The sequence below is a fragment of the Bombina bombina genome, chromosome 3 (assembly GCF_027579735.1).
Source record: "Bombina bombina isolate aBomBom1 chromosome 3, aBomBom1.pri, whole genome shotgun sequence".
NCBI classification, from domain to species: Eukaryota; Metazoa; Chordata; class Amphibia; order Anura; family Bombinatoridae; genus Bombina; species Bombina bombina.
Window position 1 is genome coordinate 1,257,694,330 of NC_069501.1, and position 23,371 is coordinate 1,257,717,700.

Here is a 23,371-nt window from a genome sequence, read left to right on the forward strand (position 1 = left end):
CTTTCTTATTTTTCCCACGGGTCCATGCGAGGGAGAGGACCTCTCATACCATGTGAGCTGCCCTGCTGCCGGGCAGATTGTTCTTCAGGTAAGTGCCTAATTTTATTTTCTTGATGAATGTGGCCCTTTTTTCAGTTAAGCCTGATTTTGGGACACTAACAATCCTATTTGGGGTTAATGTGATTTTAGTAGGCAGTGTGTGCAGGCACTGGGGACGTATAGTCTTTTGGAGAGAGGCTCAGACTTTTTTTATTGTTCCAGTTCTGAAGGCTTAGATATGGTTATTGTTCCTGTTTTCATTCCGGTTCTTGAGGGACAGAGTCAGTGTGTTATTTCTATGAGAAAGAACGGCTCTGGCATTAATAATAATGGCGACCGGCTTCTTCTAGTTAGATTACGCACACGAATAGGAAGGGCGGGCTTCTGAGGCGGCAATTAGTGTTGCGTGCCTTTCCGGAGCTTTTCATGTTAGTTCCGGTCCGGAGTGTGTTACTGCGTCTCTACTTAAAGGAATCAGTGACAAGTGTTACGGAGCCGTTTTTGAACAGCTAGACTTTAGTCCGGAACGTAGTTTGAGGAATCCGGTTCACAGGAGGACAGATAAGCACCTCAGCAAGGAGTGCTTAAGTGAAGAGGCTGCCTGAGGGTTATTGTACACTGCTGTTTTTGCGGTAGTCAAGGAATAAAAGAAAAATTATTTTTACTTTTAAAATTTAAAGTGACAGTAACGTTTTTTTGGTATTAATATTTTCAAACTTAATAAAGCTGTTGAGTTTATTTTGTTTATAAATTGAGTAAAGATGGATCAAGAGGCCCTGTAAAATGTTACATGTGGCTTGTGTTTTGACTCTGTGGAACCCCCCAATTCCATTTTGTCCCTCATGTATTGAAAGAACATTACATTACAGGGACAGACTTTTTGAATCTAAGCCATCATTAGCTAAGGCGGATGCTGTCCAGGGGTCCCCTGTCCAAGATATGCTGCAGCCTTCTCCTCAAGTGTCCCAAACATTATCGTCCACACATGCAGTGCCCTGCATTTCCTCTCAAACTCCAGTTGGGGTTACCTTGCATGACATTGCTACCCACATATCCTCTGCGGTAACTGATGCACTGTCTGCTTTTCCCATGCTACAGGAAAAGCGCAAGACGAAATGTAAGGTTTCTGACACAGTCGTGGCTATTCCGAATGTTTCCTCCCAGAAGTCTGAGGAGGAACATACTTCGGTAGCATCTGAGGGTGAAGTCTCAGACAGACAGTGTAATTCCTTCTACTGATGCTGAAGTTGTATCCTTCAGGTTTATGCTAGAACACCTCCAGTTGTTACTTAAGGAGGTTTTGGCCACTCTGGACGACTCCGACCTGACTTTTGTGGTCAATCCTAAGAAGTCAAGTAAGTTAAACAAATACTTTGATGTTTCTTCCACGGTGGAGGTCTTTGCGGTACCAGACCGGGCTACAGAGATTATTGCTCGGGAATAGGAGAGACCTGGTATCCCTTTTTCTCCATCCCCAATTTTTAAGAAGATGTTTCCAATAGCTGACTCTATCATGGAGTCTTGGCAGATGAACCACTATTCCCATAGAGGATAGCTGTTCCTCTAAGGATCCTATGGATAAGAAGTTGGAAGGGTTACTAAAAAAAATGTATGTACACCAGGGTTTACAATGGCAACCTGCGGTGTGTATTGCTACCATCACCAGTGCGGCGGCTTACTGGCGTTGATGCGTTGTCTGAATCTATTCAGACAGATACTCCCCTTGAGGAGATCAAGGCTCTTAAGTTGGCCAATTCATTTATTACGAATGCTTCCCTACAGGTTATTAAGTTGGGAGTAAAGATTTCTGGTTTTGCAGTACTGGCCCGCAGAGCTTTATGGTTGAAATCATGGTCTGCGGATGTGTCGTCTAAGTCTAAGCTTTTGGCGATTCCCTACAAGGGTAAGACCTTGTTTGGGCCGGGCTTTACGGGAGGTAAGGGTCATTTACTCCCTCAGAATAAGAGGAATAAGCAGAAGGGACATCAGAGTAATTTTTATTCCTTTCGAAACTTCAAGGGTAAGCCTTCTTCTCCCTCTACAAAGCAGGAACAGTCCAAGCCTTCCTGGAGGTCCAGCCAGTCATGGAACAAGGGAAAGCAATCTAAGAAGCCCGCTACTGACTCAAAGTCAGCATGAAGGGTCTGCCCCCGATCCGGGACCTGATCTTGCGGGGGGCAGACTTTTCCTCTTTGCTCAGGCTTGGGTTCGGGATGTTCAGGATCCCTGGGTGGTGGACATCGTGTCCCAGGGATACAAACTACAGTTCAAGACCTTTCCTCCCAGGGGCAGGTTTCTGCTCTCAAGATTATCTGTAGACCAGATTAAAAGAGAGACGTTCTTACACTGTGTTTGAGACCTTTCCGAACTGGGAGTGATAGTTCCTGTTCCAATGCAGGAACAGGGTCTGGGATTTTACTCCAATCTGTTTGTGGTTCCCAAAAAAGAGGGAACTTTAAGACCAATTCTAGACCTCAAAAGTCTAAATAAGTTCCTCAGAGTACCGTCCTTTAAGATGGAAACTATTTGTTCTATTCTTCCCTTGGTTCAAGATGGTCAATTCATGACAACAGTAGATTTAAAGGATGCGTACCTGCATGTTCCCATCCACAGGGATCATCACAAGTTTCTGAGGTTTGCATTTCTAGACAAACACTTCCAGTTTGTGGCCTTGCCACAGCTCCCAGAATTTTTTCAAAAGTCCTGGGATCTCTGTTGGCAGTGCTCCGGTTGCGGGGCATTGCAGTGGCACCTTATCTGGATGACATTCTGGTTCAGGCGCCATCCTTTCAACAAGTGAATTCCCACATGGAGATGTTGTTATCCTTCCTGCGCTCTCACGGATGGAAGGTCAATTTGGGAAAGAGTTCCTTAATTCCAGGTACAAGGGTAGTGTTCTTGGGAACCATAATAGATTCCCTATCGATGAAAATATTTCTGACAGAGGTCAGAAAATCAAAGATCTTTGATTCTTGTCAGGCGCTTCAATCCTCTCGTCGGCCGTCAGTGGCTCAATGTATGGAGGTAATCGGACCAGACATGTAATCTTTTTGTCAGGCCTTGGTCAGAATAAGGCCTGTGTTCAAACCTGTAACTCATCCCTGGAGTCTTAACCTTGTTCTTAAAGTTCTTCAACAGGCTCCATTTGAGGCTATGCATTCCTTAGATATTAAGTTATTATCTTGGAAAGTTTTGTTTCTTGTGGCAATTTCTTCTACCCGCAGAGTCTCAGAAAGAGTTCCTTAATTCCAGGTACAAGGGTAGTGTTCTTGGGAACCATAATAGATTCCCTATCGATGAAAATATTTCTGACAGAGGTCAGAAAATCAAAGATCTTTGATTCTTGTCAGGCGCTTCAGTCCTCTCCTCGGCCGTCAGTGGCTCAATGTAGGGAGGTAATCGGACCAGACATGCAATCTTTTTGTCAGGCCTTGGTCAGAATCAGGCCTGTATTCAAACCTGTAACTCCTCCCTGGAGTCTTAACCTTGTTCTTAAAGTTCTTCAACAGGCTCCATTTGAGGCTATGCATTCCTTAGATATTAACGGCTAGATTTAGAGTTTGGCGTTAGCCATCAAAAGCAGCGTTAAGGGGTCCTAACGCTGCTTTTTACCGCCCACTGGTATTTAGAGTCAGGCAGGAAAGGGTCTACCGCTCACTTCCTTACCGCGACTCCAGGCTACTGCAGATCCCCTTACGTCAATTGCGTATCCTATATTTTCTATGGGATTTGCCTAACGCTGGTATTTGGAGTCTTGGAAGAACTGAGCGGTAGAGCCTCTACCGACAAGACTCCTACCGCCAAAATAGTCAGTAGTTAAGAGCTTTATGGGCTAACGCCGGAATATAAAGCTCCTAACTACTGTGCTATAAAGTACACTAACACCCATAAACTACCTATGTACCCCTAAACTGAGGCCCCCCCACATCGCAAACACTATAATAAAAATTTTTAACCCCTAATCTGCCGACCGGACACCGCCGCCACCTACATTATACCTATGAACACCTAATCTGCTGCCCCTAACATCGCTGACACCTATATTATATTTATTAACCCCTAATCTGCCGACCGGACCTTGCCGCCACTATAATAAATGTATTAACCCCTAAACCGCCGCACTCCCACCTCGCAAACACTAGAATACATTTTATTAACCCCTAATCTGCCCTTCCTAACATCACCGCCACCTACCTACAATTATTAACCCCTAATCTCCCGCCCGCAACGTCACCGCTTCTATAATAAATGTATTATCCCCTAAACCCTAACCCTAACACCCCCCTAACATAAATATAATTTAAATTAAACAAAATAATATTCCTATAATTAAATAAATTAATCCTATTTAAAATTAAATACTTACCTATAAAATAAACCCTAATATAGCTACAATATAACTAATAGTTACATTGTATCTATTTTAGGATTTATATTTATTTTACAGGCAACTTTGTATTTATTTTAACTAGGTACAATAGCTATTAAATAGTTATTATACCTGTAAATAAAAATACAATACCCCCCCCAACATTACAACCCACCACCCACATACCCCTATTCTAACCCACCCAAACCCCCCTTAAAAAAAACTATCACTAACCCCCTGAAGATCATCCTACCTTGAGTCGTCTTCACTCAGCCGAGCCGAAGTCTTCATCCAATCCGGGCGATGTGGTCCTCCATCCGGGCGAAGTCTTGATCCAAGCGGCAAAGAAGAGGTCCTCCATCCGGGCGATGTCTTCTTCCAAGCGGCATCTTCTGTCTTCCGGATCCATCTTCATCCTGCCGACGCAGAACATCCTCCTTCCCCGACAAACTAACGACGAATGAAGGTTCCTTTAAATGACGTCATCCAAGATGGCGTCCCTCCAATTCCGATTGGCTGATAGGATCAGCCAATCAGATTAAGCTTGCATTCTATTGGCTGATCGGAACAGCCAATAGAATGCGAGCTCAATCTGATTGGCTGATTGGATCAGCCAATCGGATTGAACTTCAATCTGATTGGCTGATTGAATCAGCCAATCAGATTTTTCCTACCTTTATTCCGATTGGCTGATAGAATCCTATCAGCCAATAGGAATTCGAGGGACGCCATCTTGGATGACGTCCCTTAAAGGAACCTTCATTCGTCGTTAGTCCGTCGGGGAAGGAGGATGTTCCGCATCGGCGGGATGAAGATGGATCCAGATGACAGAAGATAGAAGATGCCGCTTGGAAGAAGACATCGCCCGGATGGAGGACCTCTTCTTTGCCGCTTGGATCAAGACTTCGCCCGGATGGAGGACCTCTTCTTTGCCGCTTGGATCAAGACTTCGCCCGGATGGAGGACCACATCGCCCGGATTGGATGAAGACTTCGGCTCGGCTGAGTGAAGACGACTCAAGGTAGGGAGATCTTCAGGGGGTAAGTGATAGTTTTTTTTTAAGGGGGGTTTGGGTGGGTTAGAATAGGGGTATGTGGGTGGTGGGTTGTAATGTTGGGGGGGTATTGTATTTTTATTTACAGGTAAAAGAGCTGATTACTTTGGGGCAATGCCCCGCAAAAAGCCCTTTTAAGGGCTGGTAAAAGAGCTGATTACTTTTGTAATTTAGAATAGGGTAGGGAATTTTATTATTTTGGGGGGCTTTTTTATTTTATTAGGGGGCTTAGATTAGGTGTAATTAGATTAAAATTCTTGTAATATTTTTTTATTTTTTGTAATTTAGTGTTTTTTTTTGTATTATAGATTAGTTTAGCTAATTGTAGGTAATTTATTTAATTAATTTAATGATAGTGTAGTGTTAGGTTTAATAGTAACTTAGGTTAGGATTTATTTTACTTGTAATTTTGTAATTATTTTAACTAGGTAGCTATTAAATAGTTATTAACTATTTAATAGCTATTGTACCTAGTTAAAATAAATACAAAGTTGCCTGTAAAATAAATATAAATCCTAAAATAGATACAATGTAATTATTAGTTATATTGTAGCTATATTAGGGTTTATTTTCCAGGTAAGTATTTAGTTTTAAATAGGATTCATTTATTTAATTATAGGAATATTATTTAGTTTAATTTAAATTATATTTGTTAGGGGGTGTTAGGGTTAGGGTTAGACTTAGGTTTAGGGGTTAATAACTTTATTATAGTAGCGGCGACGTTGCAGGCGGCAGATTAGGGGTTAATAATTGTAGGTAGGTGGCGGCGATGTTAGGGAGGGCAGATTAGGGGTTAATAAAATTTATTATAGTGTTTGCGAGGCGGGAGTACGGCGGTTTAGGGGTTAATACATTTATTATAGTGGCAGCGAGGTCCGGTCGGCAGATTAGGGGTTAATAAGTGTAGGTAAGGTAGTGGCGACATTGGGGGGGGCAGATTAGGGGGTAATAAATATAATATAGGTGTCGGCGGTGTTAGGGGCAGCAGATTAGGGGTTCATAGGTATAATGTAGGTTGCGGCGGTGTCCGGAGCGGCAGATTAGGGGTTAATAGTATAATGCAGGTGTCACCGATAGCGGGGGCGGCGGATTAGGGGTTAATAAGTGTAAGGTTAGGGGTGTTTAGACTCGGGGTTCATGTTAGGGTGTTAGGTGCAGACTTAGAAAGTGTTTCCCCGTAGGAAACAATGGGGCTGCGTTAGGAGCTGAACACTGCTTTTTTGCAGTTGTTAGGTTTTTTTCAGCCCAAACTGCCCCATTGTTTCCTATGGGGATATCGTGCACGAGCACGTTTTGCCAGCTTACCGCTACCGTAAGCAACGCTGGTATTGAGGGTTGAAGGGAAGGTAAATTCTGCTCAACGCTCCCTTTTCTGAGCCTAACGCAGCCACTCAGACAACTCTAAATACCAGCATTGTTTAAAGGGTGCGCTGGGAAAAAAAGCAGCGTTAGCTACGCGGGTCTTTACCAACAAAACTCTAAATCTAGGCGTAAGTTATTATCTTGGAAAGTTTTGTTTCTTGTGGCAATTTCTTCTGCCCACAGAGTCTCAGAACTCTCAGCGTTGCAGTGTGACTCCCCTTATCTTATTTTTCATTCTGATAAGGTAGTTCTGCGTACTAAGCTAGGGTTCTTTCCTAAGGTGGTTTTGGATGTGAACATTAATCAAGAAATTGTTGTTCCTTTTTTGTGTCCTAACCCTTCTTCTCATAAGGAGCGTCTGCTGCATGACATAGATGTGGTGTGTGTGTTGAAATACTATTTACAGGCGACTAAGGATTTTCGTCAGTCTTCGGCTCTGTTTGTTTTTTTCTCAGGGAAACGTAAGGGTCAGAAAGCTACGGCCACATCTCTTTCTTTGTGGCTGAAGAGTATAATTTGCTTGGCCTATGAAACTGCTGGACAGCAGCCTCCTGAGAGAGTCAAGGCTCATTCTACGAGGGCTGTTTCCTCTTCCTGGGCATTCAAAAATGAAGCTTCTGTGGAACAGATTTGCAAGGCTGCAACTTGGTCCTCTCTACACACTTTTTCTAAATTCTATAAATTTGATACTTTTGCCTCGGCTGAGGCTTCTTTTGGGAGAAAGGTTCTTCAAGCAGTGGTGCCTTCTGTTTAGGTTCCCTATCTTGTCCCTCCCTTATCATCTGATTCCTCTAGCTTGGGTAATTAGATGATCCGTGGACTCACCATGTCATTAGAAAGAAAACAGAATTTATGCTTACCTGATACATTTATTTATTTCTTGACACGGGGAGTCCACGGCCCACCCTGTTTTTTTAAGACAGGTTTTTGTTGTATTATAAACCTCAGGCACCTCTGCGCCTTGTTGCTTCCTTTCTCTCCTTTTGCTTCGGTCGAATGACTGGGGTTGGAGGGAAGGGAGGTGATATTTAACAGCTTGGCTATGAGGCACTTAGCCTACTCCTGCTGGCTTATTCCAAATAGTAATTAGATGATCCGTGGACTCACCGTGTCAAGAAAGAAGAAATACATTTATCAGGTAATCATTAATTTAGTTTTTTTAGTAGACAACCAAAAGTATTGATCTAGACCCATTTTACTATATTTCATGCCGCCATTTCACCGCCAAATGCGATCAAATAAAAATTTTTTTTAAATTTTTCACAAACTTTAGGTTTCTCACTGAAATTGTTTACAACAGCTTGTGCAATTATGGCACAAATGGTTGTAAATGCTTCTCTGGGATCCCCTTTGTTCATAAATAGCAGACTTATGGCTTTGGCATTGCGTTTTGGTAATTAGAAGGCTGCTAAATGCCGCTGCGCACCACATGTGTATTATGCCCAGCAGTGAAGGGGTTAATTAGAGAGCATGTAGGGAGCTTCTAGGGTTAATTTTAGCTTTAGTGTAGTGTAGTAGACAACCCAAAGTATTGATCTAGGCTCATTTTGGTATATTTCATGCCACCATTTTACCGCCGAATGCGATCAAATAAAAAAAATAGCTAAGTTTTTCATAATTTTAGGTTTCTAACTGAAATTATTTACAAACAGCTTGTACAATCATTACACAAATGGTTGTAAATACTTCTCTGGGATCCCCTTTGTTCAGAAATAGCAGACATATATGGCTTTGGAGTTGCTTTTTGGTAATTAGAAGGCCTCTAAATGCTGCTGCGCACCACACTTGTATTATGCCCAGCAGTGAAGGGGTTAATTAGGTAGCTTGTAGGGAGCTTGTAGGGTTAATTTTAGCTTTAGTGTAGAGCCAACCTCCCACCTGACACATCCCACCCCCTGATCCCTCCTAAACAGCTCCCTTCCCTCCCCAACCCCACAATTGTCCCCTCCATCTTAAGTACTGACATAAAAAGCATTTGTTTTTGTTTTTAATTTTGATATTGATTCTGCAGTGTTGGATCCCCCCTTAGCCCCCAACCTCCCTGATCCCCCCCCCCCCCCCATACAGCTTTCTAACCCTCTACCTACTCTCCACCATCTTGGGTACTGGCAGCTGTCTGCCAGTATCCAGTTTGCCCCCCCCCCCAAATTTCTTTTTTATTTTTTTGTATTTTCTGTAGTGTAGCTGCCACCCCTCAATACCCTACCCACCTTCTCCCCCAGATCCCTTGGCCAATCTTTATTATTCCCCCTTCCCTCTCCCTCCTTCATATTACATTTATTATTTTTCTATGTAAATGTTACGCGCGCACGCACACCCCCCACGTCCCCCCTGCGGCAGTCGCGAGTCATCACGCACACATCGGTGTGCAAAGGAACCGGAACCACCCATTGATGGGCTGCCCACCCGCCTCCCTGTTGCTGCTCCCACCCACCAACGATTGGCACCATCAATGGCCGATGCAGGGAGGGCCACAGAGTGGCCCTCTCTGCATCGATAGTTTAAAAAGGGTATTGCAGTTATGCCTCAATATCGAATCATCACTAAAATACCCTGGAAGCGGCTGGAAGCAAACACGATTGCTTCCAGTGCTTAAAAATCCCAGAGGACGTGCCAGGCACATCCTTGGTCGTTAACGGTAGTTTTTTGGAGGACGTACCTGGCACGTCCTTGGTCGTTAAGGGGTTAAAGGGACACTAAACCCAAACATTTTCTTTCATGTTTCAGATAAAGCATGCAATTTTAAGCAACTTTCTAATTTACTCCTATTATCAATTTTTCTTCGTTGTCTTGCTATCTTTATTTGAAAAAGAAGGCATCTAAGCTAAGGAGCCAGCCAATTTTTGGTTCAGACCACTGGACAGTAGTGTTCATTGGTGGTGTCCAATCAGCAAGGACAACCCAGGTTGTGAACCAAAAAGGGTCCAGCTTCTAAACGTATAGTTTTGCTTTTCAAATAAAGATAGCACGAGAATGAAATAAAATTGATAATAGGAGTAAATTAGAAAGTTGCTTAAAATTGTTGCTCTATCTGAATCATGAAAGAACAAATTGGGTTCAGTGTCTCTTTAAAGGTCGTATTACAGCTTTTAAACTTTTTAGTTGATAAAGCTATAACGTTTGTACATAACCTTTTGCTCAAGTTAAGGGGATATAATAAATTTTTAGGATTATTTTTAGGATTACTCTTAAGTTCCTGTTATCATTTTTTAGAAAGCGATCGGTAACAATGTTGTGTTATTATTAATAAATGATATGCTAATATTATTAAACCCTCTGCTGTAAGCTCTCTTTTTTGACGTGTTTTTCTTTCTTTATTGGTGGACAGGGACCATTTTAAAATGCCTTCTCTGTGTTTTCTATATATGCATCCATACATTACTTGTCCTGTACTTGCTGATGAATGTTTTAGCTGCTAGAGTTAATAAAAAAATAAGAAGAAGAAGATACAACTTGTAATATACACAAAATAAATAAGTGATACAAATATCTGTGTAAAATGAGTGCACTAAAGCAGTGTTTTTCAACCAGTGTGCTGTGTGAGATCCTCAGGTGTGCCACGGCAGACTGACAACAGTGTGACATATTTTTTAAATTTTGCTTGTTTTTTATTCTGGGCCATTTTTTTTTTTTTTTCCCTATAATTTTTATTGAGGGAAAGTTTCGGCATACAGGTAAAACAATGAGGCATTACACAATTACTTACAGAGAGTAGCTATAACAGGATACATAATACAGAATACTTAACAAGCTACATAATCTAAAATTAGTGATATCAATGATGCCACGTAAAAATATGGTTTATGAATGCCTATAACAACCTAAGCCTTCTGTACCAAGATTGGAGGCCACTCTTGGACCCCAGCTCATAGGAGAAAATAAATGATATTTATAGAAGACTATCTTGAATATAGGAGACCACTTATGGATCTCTTTGCATTCACCTCATATTTTTTATTTTTTTTTGTTTTTTAATTATGCTACAACTGATAAGTGTGGGGGGGGGGGGAAAGGACACAATAAACAAGGTGCAAATACTCAGTATAAGAAAAAAAACAAACAATGACTGGTGATAGTGCTTATTATAAACATGGGACATAACCTTAGTTCAGGAGATCCCTATTCTAAATAAGTAAAAGGGAAGATTAAATTACAAGCCTATGGACCTCAAAGTGTAGATGACATGCTGTAAGTTCTTATAAGCTAATTGCGGATCCCTACCCTCCATAACACAATTAATAATTAATGGCAGCTTAAGTCCTGTGGGCAGAAAACACAGCGGTCTATCTGTAGATCCCCACTACTGTGTAGGTAAAAGGAAGGGTTAAATTAATAATGTGAGGATCAGTGAGGCTAATTGGCATTGAGTTATTATTCGAGAACTATTTGTAAAACCCTTAACTGTAGTCACATATAGGATAAGGTATACACTGTTCCTAGGGCACACACTAGTTGCATTGGATAGGTTATGCTGGGTAACCAGATGGTAAAGCTGAAAAGAGGGAATGAATTATAACTCCAGCAACATGTAAGAGACTGAACCCCCACTCTATCAACTAAGAACATAGGTAAAAGAGCTAAGTAAGCTTGTAGCTACCCCAAGGGAGTAGACAATATTCAAACATATCAAGGGTAGGATAAATATATAAAAACCCATATAGCTCATAACAATGTTATAATTGCAGGGCCAGCCTGCGTCAAAATGCAGGGTTAGTGCAAGGAGATTCTTGTATCCTAACATATAGAGAGCTATAGGTACAAAATGAGGTTCAGAACGTGTGCAGTGCCAAATAGAAAAAAATAAAGAGAAACACTATAATACAGTAAACTCACATGTGTAAGTGAACGTGATATTCCACTAACATTTAACTCCAAACTATGTTAAATAGCAGGAGGTGGGCAGTATAAAAGTTTACTAAAGATAAGCAATATGTAGAGTACTTAACATAGGCTTAGAGTCCACATGCTAAAGGTCAAAAGTTTTTGTATATACGGGGGACAGGGACACACTGCTTGAAACAATCATATACTTAGGGGCAATCTCACCAATGATTCAAAAGTCGGTATATCTGATTGTCTTCGGCCACTAAATGCCAACGTTGAAACAACTCTGAACTGTCCCACATACACCTCAGGAAGGTAAGGGTCCTGGGTCCCAGGACAAGCGACAATGTAAAGGCGGCCGCATAAGTGCCGACCAATGTTGCACTGCACCCTGAAGGAGCTCACGCGGTCTTGCTGTAACTGAAAGAGTGTATAAGGTGTGCAGTGGAGGGATCACACCGGACCAATCTTGTTTTTGCGGTGGGCGCGATTGCCGGATAGTCCCCTTAATTTCCCGCTTCTGCGGTCCTTCGCAACAGGGCTCTTGCAATGCGCCTGCATAGATCCGGAGTAAGTCACAAGAGGTTCGCATTGTAAGCGCTGTTGCTATCTTCAGGTCTGATTCAGGTAGCACCATTGCGTCCATGTTTCCAGGCTCCCAGTCATCCACTGAGGTACTAGAAGTAGGGCATGAGCACTGGGGCCCCAAAGCGCCCACACCCCCTCCCTCTTCTTTGCTGATTTTGGTGCTGGTGAACTTGCGGGACGAAATATCTCTACTAATATCAAATGCCAGAGTAAGTTCATCTTCTAAAGTAGCGTGATGGCCCTGAAGCAGGCTGCGCAGCTCCTCTAAAAAATTCAAAGGGATCTCCATAGTGAATAAGTTGTAGGATACAGCAGGCAAATATTAGGCAAGCAATGTTTTTTCTCTATTTTCCTAAAAATATATTGTGCCTTACAGAGAGAAGGATTTGCAGTGTCTTGCGGTGTTTCACTGCCTCTTAACGACAAGGCAAATCAATGCCCTGCCGGGGGGTTAATTAGTTGGAAGGCCGCAACCTTTAATTCACTCCGGTTTGCTAAATATGATCTCCATTACAGAAATGGTGATAAGGTGTGAAAGAGCTTGCTTTGTTGCATGTCCTCAGCTTGAAAGATGTATACAATGGATTGATGAAAAAGGGATTTCACATAGCTTTGTCTCATAGATTGTAGGAGCTGATAACTTTGGGACCTGTAATGGCCGCCACCCGGAAGTTCCCCCCCCCCCCGTTTTTTTATTTTGAGTGAGATGATGACTGGGGGGGAAACAGCGCAGCGCATTATGATTGTTTGTGAACGAATGTCAATATGTCATGTATAGTTTGTAGGAGGCATGGCATGACAACACAGTACAGTGTGTGTGTGTATATATATATATATATATACTGTATTTTTGTAAAATTTTGGGATAGTGGTGTTCCGCAGGATTTTTTAATGTAAAAAAGTGTGCCACGGCAAAAAAAAGGTTGAAAATCACTGCACTAAAGGATATAGTCCCAAAATGAATACACCATCTACTAATCTTCTTCTCCCTTGTAGAAAAAACCTCCAATAGGAAGAGCTGCTAATGGTGAAGTAAGTAATCTCATTTACATTCACATATATGAAGAGCCGTACTCACATCCTATTGAGCTTATGACTTAGCTCTCAAGTGTAATTGCTCAAATGTAGCCTTCCCTTCACAGGCTCTAAGGCACAAACACTCAAACAGGAGCCACCGTTCAAGAGGAACTCTTCATCACAACAAGCACAAAAAACAAAAAAATGTACATATAAATTTAAAGTAGTCACTCGGGTGATCAGCAATACATATAACCGCTACACATGTAATACAAACACACTGTCTTTCAGCATGAGTACAACAGTTACAAGCAGTTGAAACAGTAAGCTCCCCCCACCTGGTGACATAAGTCTGTAACATCCGACATACGTTTCACCATATAGGCTTTATCATAACATATGCACTTCACCATTTGAAGCTCTTCTTTCTATTGGAGGTTTTTTTCTACAACTGATGGTGTATAATTTTGGGACTATACTGTTTAGTGCACTCATTTTACAGACTTAAAAAATATTATATATGTTTTTTTATTGCCCCATACAAACCTATATTTTTATTGCTACCTTACAACATTACAAATACTCACTAATGAATGTTAACGTAACCAGTGTGGAGGGGGTATATAAGATGTTTACTTACCATATAATGTGCCTTCTGTATATCTGAGAATAGGCTATGTTCTGTTAGATCATCTATATGTAATGACACTGAGTTCCTCTGTTTGTGGCAGGTTTTCTCTGGCATGAGTGCAAGGAGGTCTGGATAGAAGGGCTGAGAAGCTACTTTTTAGACTGGTGGAACTTCTTGGACATTGTCACCATCAGCATGTACCTGGCTTCGTTCTCATTGCGAGTTCTGGTATATCTTAAAGGGTATCTTTCTTGCCTGGAGGACCCTCACTCTGATCTGTGTTTCTACTTCACCAAAGCAGGTGAGATGCTCATAAAATGGTAAGCATTAAAAGGACAGTAAATACCTTGAGATTTTAATATGACATTTTATTTATGCACATTAAATCAACTTTGTATTATAATTTCAATGTTTATTTTGCCCCCATTTCATGTAATTCAGCTCTGATAATTATAATTCTAGAGATCTGAAAAAACACACTGTAGACTTCCCAAGGTGAACCCTGCTACATATATGTCCCTAATTGGCTATAGCACAATCTCATTGTGGCTAGCTTTGTTGTCTGCAGACTAAAGCCCAGATTATTTCCTCCAAATGAGACAAGTTGTGGGTGGAGTTTTGCTATTGAAAAACATTGGCAGCAAGCAATATGTTAATTTGTTCTTAAACAATTAGACTTAGTTGATATTTTACTTTATAGCAACACAACAGAAATGTCTTGTGTTTACTTTCCCTTTAAGCTTGTAAATCAGTAGTAAATACATTTTCATCATGCAGTTGTAGTACTGTACAACAATGTAATCCTCTGGTAATCCGGTTCCAAAATATTGTGATAAAAATACATTTCTTTCATGTAATTGGCAAGAGTCCATGAGCTAGTGACGTATGGGATATACAATCCTACCAGGAGGGGCAAAGTTTCCCAAACCTCAAAATGCCTATAAATACACCCCTCACCACACCCACAATTCAGTTTTACAAACTTTGCCTCCTATGGAGGTGGTGAAGTAAGTTTGTGCTAAGATTTCTACGTTGATATGCGCTTCTCAGCATTTTGAAGCCCGGTTCCTCTCAGAGTACAGTGAATGTCAGAGGGATGTGAAGGGAGTATCACCTATTGAATGCAATGGTTTTCCTCACGGGAGATCTATTTCATAGGTTCTCTGTTGTCGGTCGTAGTGATTCATCTCCTACCTCCCTTTTCAGATCGACGATATACTCTCATATTCCATTACCTCTACTGACAACTGTTTCAGTACTGGTTTGGCTATCTGTTATATGTGGATGGGTGTCTTTTGGTAAGTATGTTTTCATTACTTAAGACACTCTCAGCTATGGTTTGGCACTTTATGTATTTATATAAAGTTCTAAATCTATGTTTTGTACTTATATTTGCCATGATTCAGATTTTCAGTTTATTTCCTTTTGCAGACTGTCAGTTTCATATCTGGGAAATGCATTTCTATTGTAAGGTGTATCCAGTCCACGGATCATCCATTACTTGTGGGATATTCTCCTTCCCAACAGGAAGCTGCAAGAGGAACACCCACAGCAGAGCTGTCTATATAGCTCCTCCCCTAACTGCCACTACCAGTCATTCTCTTGCAGCTCTCGACAAGATAGGAAGTAGCTAGAGAGATGTGGTGTTTTTTATTTAGTTTATCTTCAATCAAAAGTTTGTTATTTTCAAATGGTACCGGAGTTGTACTATTTTAGCCTCAGGCAGAAAATAGAAGAAGAGTCTGCCTGTGGTCTTTGATGATCTTAGCAGGTTGTAACTAAGATCCATTGCTGTTCTCACACATAACTGAAGACAGAGATAACTTCAGCTGGGGGAATGGCGTGCAGGGTCTCCTGCTATGAGGTATGTGCAGTTTAAATTTTTCTAGAGAAAGAATATGCTAGAAAATGCTGTTAATACCGGAGTTATTTAAGGTAAGCCTGATTACAGTGATTTAATAACGACTTGTATCATGCTTGCTGTAAAAGGTAATATTCTTATTACTTTCTCACATTACTGAAAAATAAAACGTTTGCTGGAAAGTGTTTTAAACATTTTTTTATACATATTGGTGATAAAACTTTATTGGGGCCAAGTTTTTTCCACATGGCTGGCTAGATTTTGCCTAGGGTTAGTTTTGTTAGGCCCTCTCACTGTGAATACAGGGTGGAAGGGGCCTATTTTCGCGCCTAAATGCGCATCAGATTTTGCCGTTTGAGACATCCAGTTTCCCTGAAGGAGTCTCCTGAACACTTAGGACCTCTCTGAGGGGTTTTTGTGCCTTTCAAAATCGTTATATGGGCAGGTAGGGCCACAGCAGAGCTGTGGCAGTTTGTTGTGACTGTTTAAAAACGTTTATATCGTTTTTTTGATCCGGTTTTGAAACTAAGAGGTTAATCATCCATTTGCAAGTGGGTGCAATGCTCTGTTAGTCTATTATACACACTGTAAAAATTTCGTAAGATTTACTGCTTTTTATCACTGTTTTTCAATTTCTGACAAAATTTGTTTCTCTTAAAGGCACAGTACCGTTTTTATTTTTTGCTTGTTTACATTTATCAAAGTGTTTTCCAAGCTTGCTGGTCTCATTGCTAGTCTGTTTAAACATGTCTGACATAGAGGAAACTCCTTGTTCATTATGTTTAGAAGCCATTGTGGAACCCCCTCTTAGAATGTGTACCAAATGTACTGATTTTACTTTAAGTTATAAAGATCATATTCTGTCTTTAAAAGATTTATCACCAGAGGAAACTTACAAGGGGGAAGTTATGCCGACTAACTCGCCCCACGTGTCAGAACCTTTGACTCCCGCTCAAGGGACTCCCGCTCAAGAGGCGCCAAGTACATCTAGCGCGCCCATGGCGTTTACTTTACAAGACATGGCGGCAGTTATGGATCATACCCTTACAGCGGTATTGTCCAAACTACCAGGGTTACAAGGAAAGTGAGACAGCTCTGGGACTAGAAAAAATACAGAGCACTCTGACGCTTTAGTAGCTATGTCTGATATCCCCTCACAATATGCAGAAGCTGAGGCAGGAGAGCTTCTTTCTGTGGGTGATTTTTCTGACTCAGGGAAGATGCTTCAACCTGATTCTGATATGTCTACATTTAAATTTAAGCTTGAACACCTCCGCGTGTTGCTCAGGGAGGTTTTAGCTACTCTGCATGACTGTGACACCATTATAGTGCCAGAGAAATTGTGTAGATTGGATATATACTATGCAGTGCCTGTTTACACTGATGTTTTTCCAATACCTAAAAGGTTTTCAGAAATTATTACTAAGGAATGGGATAGACCAGGTGTACCGTTCTCTCCCCCTCCTATTTTTAAGAAAATGTTTCCAATAGATGCCGCTTCACGGGACTTATGGCAAACGGTCCCTAAGGTGGGGGGAGCAGTTTCTACCCTAGCTAAGCGTACAACTATCCCTGTCGAGGACAGTTGTGCTTTCCTAGATCCAATGGATAAAAAGTTAGAGGGTTACCTTAAGAAAATGTTTATTCAACAAGGTTTTATTCTCCAGCCTCTTGCATGCATTGCCCCGGTCACTGCTGCTGCGGCCTTCTGGTTTGAGTCTCTGGAAGAGGCCTTACAGGTAGAAACTCCATTGGAGGATATACTTGACAAGCTTAAAGCGCTTAAGCTAGCCAATTCATTTGTTTCTGACGCCGTTGTTCATTTAACCAAACTAATGGCTAAGAACTCAGGTTTTGCTATTCAGGCGCGTAGGGCGCTATGGTTTAAATCCTGGTCAGCTGACGTTACTTCAAAGTCTAAGCTTCTCAACATTCCCTTCAAGGGGCAGTCCCTATTCGGGCCTGGACTGAAGGAGATAATTTCTGATATTACTGGAGGAAAGGGTCATGCCCTTCCTCAGGATAGGTCTAATAAATTAAGGACCAAACAAACTCATTTTCGTGCCTTTCGAAACTTTAAGATGAGCGCGGCATCAACTTCCTCTAATGCAAAACAAGAGGGAAATTTTGCCCAGTCCAAGCCGGTCTGGAGACCTAACCAGGCCTGGAACAAAGGTAAGCAGGCCAAGAAGCCTGCTGCTGCCTCTAAGACAGCATGAAAGATCAGCCCCCGATCCGGTAATGGATCTAGTAGGGGGCAGACTTTCTCTCTTCGCCCAGGCTTGGGCAAGAGATGTCCAGGATCCCTGGGCGTTGGAAATTGTGTCCCAGGGATATCTTCTGGACTTCAAAGCTTCTTCCCCAAAAGGAAGATTTCACCTCTCACAATTATCTGCAGACCAGATAAAGAGAGAGGCATTCTTACATTGTGTTCAAGACCTCCTAGTTATGGGAGTGATCCACCCAGTTCCAAAGGAGGAACAGGGACAAGGCTTCTATTCAAATCTCTTTGTGGTTCCCAAGAAAGAGGGAACCTTCAGACCAATCTTAGATCTCAAGATCCTAAACAAATTTCTCAGGGTCCCATCTTTCAAGATGGAGACTATTCGTACCATCCTACCTATGATCCAGGAGGGTCAATACATGACTACCGTGGACTTAAAGGATGCTTATCTTCACATTCCGATACACAAAGATCATCATCGGTTTCTCAGGTTCGCCTTCCTAGACAGGCATTACCAGTTTGTGGCTCTTCCCTTTGGGTTAGCTATGGCACCAAGAATCTTTACAAAGGTTCTGGGGTCACTTCTGGCGGTCCTAAGGCCGCGGGGCATAGCAGTAGCCCCTTACTTAGACGACATTCTGATACAGGCGTCGAATTTCCAAATTGCCAAGTCCCATACGGACATTGTTCTGGCATTCCTGAGGTCTCATGGGTGGAAAGTGAACGAAAAAAAGAGTTCTCTATCCCCTCTCACAAGAGTTTCCTTCCTGGGAACTCTGATAGATTCTGTAGAAATGAGGATTTACCTGACAGAGGACAGGTTGTCAAAATTTCTAAATTCCTGCCGTGTTCTTTATTATACTTCTCGCCCTTCGGTGGCTCAATGTATGGAAGTAATCGGCTTAATGGTAGCGGCAATGGACATAGTTCCGTTTGCCCGCCTACATCTCAGACCGCTGCAACTCTGCATGCTCAGTCAATGGAATGGCGATTACACAGATTTGTCCCCTCTACTAAATCTGGATCAAGAGACCAGGGATTCTCTTCTCTGGTGGCTATCTCGGGTCCATCTGTCCAAAGGTATGACCTTCCGCAGGCCAGATTGGACAATAGTAACAACAGATGCCAGCCTTCTGGGCTGGGGTGCAGTCTGGAACTCTCTGAAGGCTCAGGGGTCGTGGACTCAGGAGGAGGCACTCCTTCCAATAAACATTCTGGAACTAAGAGCGATATTCAATGCTCTTCAGGCTTGGCCTCAGCTAGCGGCAGTGAGGTTCATCAGATTTCAGTCGGACAACATCACGACTGTAGCTTACATCAACCATCAAGGGGGAACAAGGAGTTCCCTAGCGATGTTGGAGGTTTCAAAGATAATTCGATGGGCAGAGATTCACTCTTGCCATCTATCAGCTATCCATATCACAGGAGTAGAGAACTGGGAGGCAGATTTTCTAAGTTGACAGACTTTTCATCCGGAGGAGTGGGAGCTCCATCCGGAGGTGTTTGCACAGTTGATTCAACGTTGGGGCAAACCAGAACTGGATCTCATGGCGTCTCGCCAGAACGCCAAGCTTCCTTGTTACGGATCCAGGTCCAGGGATCCCAAGGCAGCACTGATAGATGCTCTAGCAGCGCCTTGGCCCTTCAACCTGGCTTATGTGTTTCCACCGTTTCCTCTGCTCCCTCGTCTGATTGCCAAGATCAAACAGGAGAGAGCATCGGTAATTTTGATAGCACCTGTGTGGCCACGCAGGACTTGGTATGCAGATCTGGTGGACATGTCATCCTTTCCACCATGGACTCTGCCTCTGAGACAGGACCTTCTACTTCAGGGTCTTTTCAACCATCCAAATCTAGTTTCTCTGCTTGGAGATTGAACGCTTGATTTTATCAAAGCGTGGTTTCTCCGAGTCGGTCATTGATACCTTAATACAGGCGCGAAAGCCTGTCACCAGGAAAATCTATCATAAGATATGGTGTAAATATCTTCATTGGTGTGAATCCAAGGGTTACTCATGGAGTAAGGTCAGGATTCCTAGGATATTATCTTTTCTCTAAGAAGGTTTGGAGAAGGGTTTGTCAGCTAGTTCCTTAAAGGGACAGATTTCTGCTCTGTCTATTCTTTTGCACAAACGTCTGGCTGAGGTTCCAAACGTGCAGGCGTTTTGTCAGGCTTTAGTCAGAATCAAGCCTGTGTTTAAACCTGTTGCTCCGCCTTGGAGTTTAAATTTAGTTCTTAAAGTTCTTCAAGGGGTTCCGTTTGAACCTTTGCATTCCATAGATATTAAGCTCTTATCCTGGAAGGTTCTGTTTTTAGTAGCTATCTCCTCGGCTCAAAGAGTTTCGGAGTTATCTGCTTTACAATGTGATTCCCCTTATCTAATTTTTCATGCAGATAAGGTAGTGTTACGTACCAAACCTGGTTTTTTACCTAAGGTGGTATCTAATAAAAATATCAATCAGGAGATTGTTGTACCGTCACTGTGTCCTAATCCTTCTTCAAAGAAGGAACGTCTTTTACACAATCTTGACGTGGTTCGTGCTTTAAAGTTTTATTTACAAGCTACTAAAGATTTTCGTCAAACATCTCCATTGTTTGTTGTCTACTCTGGACAGAGGAGAGGCCAAAAGGCTTCGGCAACCTCTCTTTCTTCTTGGCTAAGGAGTATAATACGCTTAGCTTATGAGACTGCTGGCCAGCAGCCTCCTGAAAGGATTACAGCTCATTCTACTAGAGCGGTAGCTTCCACATGGGCTTTTAAAAATGAGGCTTCTGTTGAACAGATTTGTAAGGCGACGACTTGGTCTTCGCTTCATACTTTTTCAAAATTCTATAAATTTTATACTTTTGCTTCTTCGGAGGCTATTTTTGGGAGAAAGGTCTTGCAGGCAGTGGTGCCTTCCGTTTAAGTGCCTGCCTTGTCCCTCCCTTCATCCGTGTCCTATAGCTTTGGTATTGGTATCCCACAAGTAATGGATGATCCATGGACTGGATACACCTTACAAGAGAAAACAAAATTCATGCTTACCTGATAAATTTATTTCTCTTGTGGTGTATCCAGTCCATGGCCCGCCCTGTCATTTTAAGGCAGGTGTTTTTTATTTTTAAACTACAGTCCCCAAGTCCTCATGAAGGTGTGGCCCTCATTCCAGCTCAGCTGGTAGGGTGCAGATTAGGATTTTTCAAGGATGTTTGGATAAATTCTGTCCAAAATCAATGGATTCTGAGTATTGTCTCTCAGGGGTACCGCATAGGATTTAGAGTAAGACCTCCTGTGAGAAGATATTTTCTCTCACACATCCCAGCAAATCCAGTAAAGGCTCAGGCTTTCCTGAAGTGTGTTTGTTTAAAATCTGGAGTTTTCAGGGGTAATTATGCCAGTTCCGTTTCAGGAACAGGGTCTGGGGTTTTATTCAAATCTATTCATTGTCCCAAAGAAAGAAAATTCATTCAGTCCAGTTCTGGATCTGAAAATGTTGAATCGTTATGTAAGAGTACCAACTTTCAAAATAGTGACTATAAGGACTATTCTGCCTTTTGTTCAGCAAGGACAGTATATGTCCACAATAGACTTACAGGATGCATATCTTCATATTCCGATTCATCCAGATCATTATCAGTCTCTGAAATTCTCTTTTCTAGACAAGCATTACCAATTTGTCTCTCTTCCTTTTGGCCTAGCGACAGCTCCAAGAATCCTTTCAAAGGTTCTCGTGCCCTACTCTCTGTAATCAGAGAGCGGGGTATTGCGGTGTTTCCTTATTTGGATGATATCTTGGTACTAGCTCAGTCTTTACATTCTGCAGAATCTCACATGACTCAACTAGTGTTGTTTCTTCGAAAACATGGTTGGAGGATCAATTTACCAAAAAGTTATTTAATTCCTCAGACAAGGGTCACCTTTTTAGGTTTCCAGATAGATTCAGTGTCCATGACTCTGTCTCTAACAGACAAGAGACATCTAAAATTGTTTGCAGCCTGTCGGAACCTTCAGTCTCAGTCATTCCCTTCAGTAGCTATGTGCATGGAAGTTTTAGGTCTCATGACTGCAGCATCGGACGCGATCCCCTTTGCTCATTTTCACATGAGACCTCTTCAGCTTTTTATGCTGAACCAATGGTGCAGGGATTATACAAGGATATCACAATTAATATCCTTAAATCCCAATGTTCGACTATCTCTGACTTGGTGGTTAGATCACCATTGTATAGTTCAAGGGGCCTCTTTTGTTCATCCAACCTGGACTGTGATCACAACAGATGCAAGTCTTTCAGGTTGGGGAGCTGTTTGGGGATCTCTGACAGCACAAGGGGTTTGGAAATCTCAAGAGGCGAGATTACCAATCAATATTTTGGAACTCTGTGCGATTACCATCATTTGTTTTCAGACAGACAATATCACAACTGTGGCATATGTCAATCATCAGGGTGGGACTCACAGTCCCCAAGCTATGAAAGAAGTATCTCGGATACTTGCTTGGGCAGAATCCAGCTCCTGTCTAATTTCTGCTGTTTATATCCCAGGTATAGACAATTGGGAGACGGATTATCTCAGCCGTCAGACTTTACATCCGGGGGAGTGGTCCCTCCATCCAGATGTGTTTTCTCAGGTTGTTCAGATGTGGGGTCTTCCAGAAATAGATCTGATGGCTTCTCATCTAAACAAGAAACTCCCAGGTACCTGTTTAGGTCCAGGGATCCTCAGGTGGAAGCAGTGGATGCGTTGACACTTCCTTGGTGTTATAAGCCTGCTTATATTTTCCCGCCTCTAGTTCTTCTTCCAAGAGTGATCTCCAAAATCATCATGGAGCAATCGTTTGTGTTGCTGGTGGCTCCAGCATGGCCTCACAGGTTTTGGTATGCGGATCTTGTTCGGATGTCCAGTTGCCAACCTTGGCCACTTCCATTAAGGCCGGTCCTTCTGTCTCAAGGTCCATTTTTCCATCAGGATCTCAAATCATTAAATTTGAAGGTATGGAAATTGAACGCCTAGTGCTTAGTCATAGAGGTTTCTCTGACTCAGTGATTAATACTATGTTACAGGCTCATAAATCTGTTTCTAGAAAGATTTATTATCGAGTTTGGAAGAATTATATTTCATGGTATTCTTCTCATAAATTCTCTTGGCATTCTTTCAGAATTCCTAGAATTTTACAGTTTCTTCAGGATGGTTTAGATAAGGGTTTGTCTGCAAGTTCCTTGAAGGGACAAATCTCTGCTCTTTCTGTTTTATTTCACAGAAAGATTGCTAAGCTTCCTGATATTCACTGTTTTGTTCAGGCTTTGGTTCGTATCAAGCCTGTCATTAAATCAATCTCTCCTCCTTGGAGTCTTAATTTGGTTTTGAAGGCCTTACAGGCTCCTCCTTTTGAGCCTATGCATTCTTTGGACATTAAACTTCT

General features: G+C 42.0%; 1 protein-coding gene across 1 annotated transcript in view; it reads left to right on the forward strand.

The window, feature by feature from the left end:
* Positions 1 to 23,371, forward strand: part of LOC128652708 (short transient receptor potential channel 2-like) — a 137,100-nt gene that overhangs the window by 57,235 nt on the left and 56,494 nt on the right. Inside the window, 1 exon segment of the mRNA XM_053705639.1 lies at positions 13,985 to 14,185. Within this exon segment, the coding sequence (XP_053561614.1) occupies positions 13,985 to 14,185 (201 nt within the window).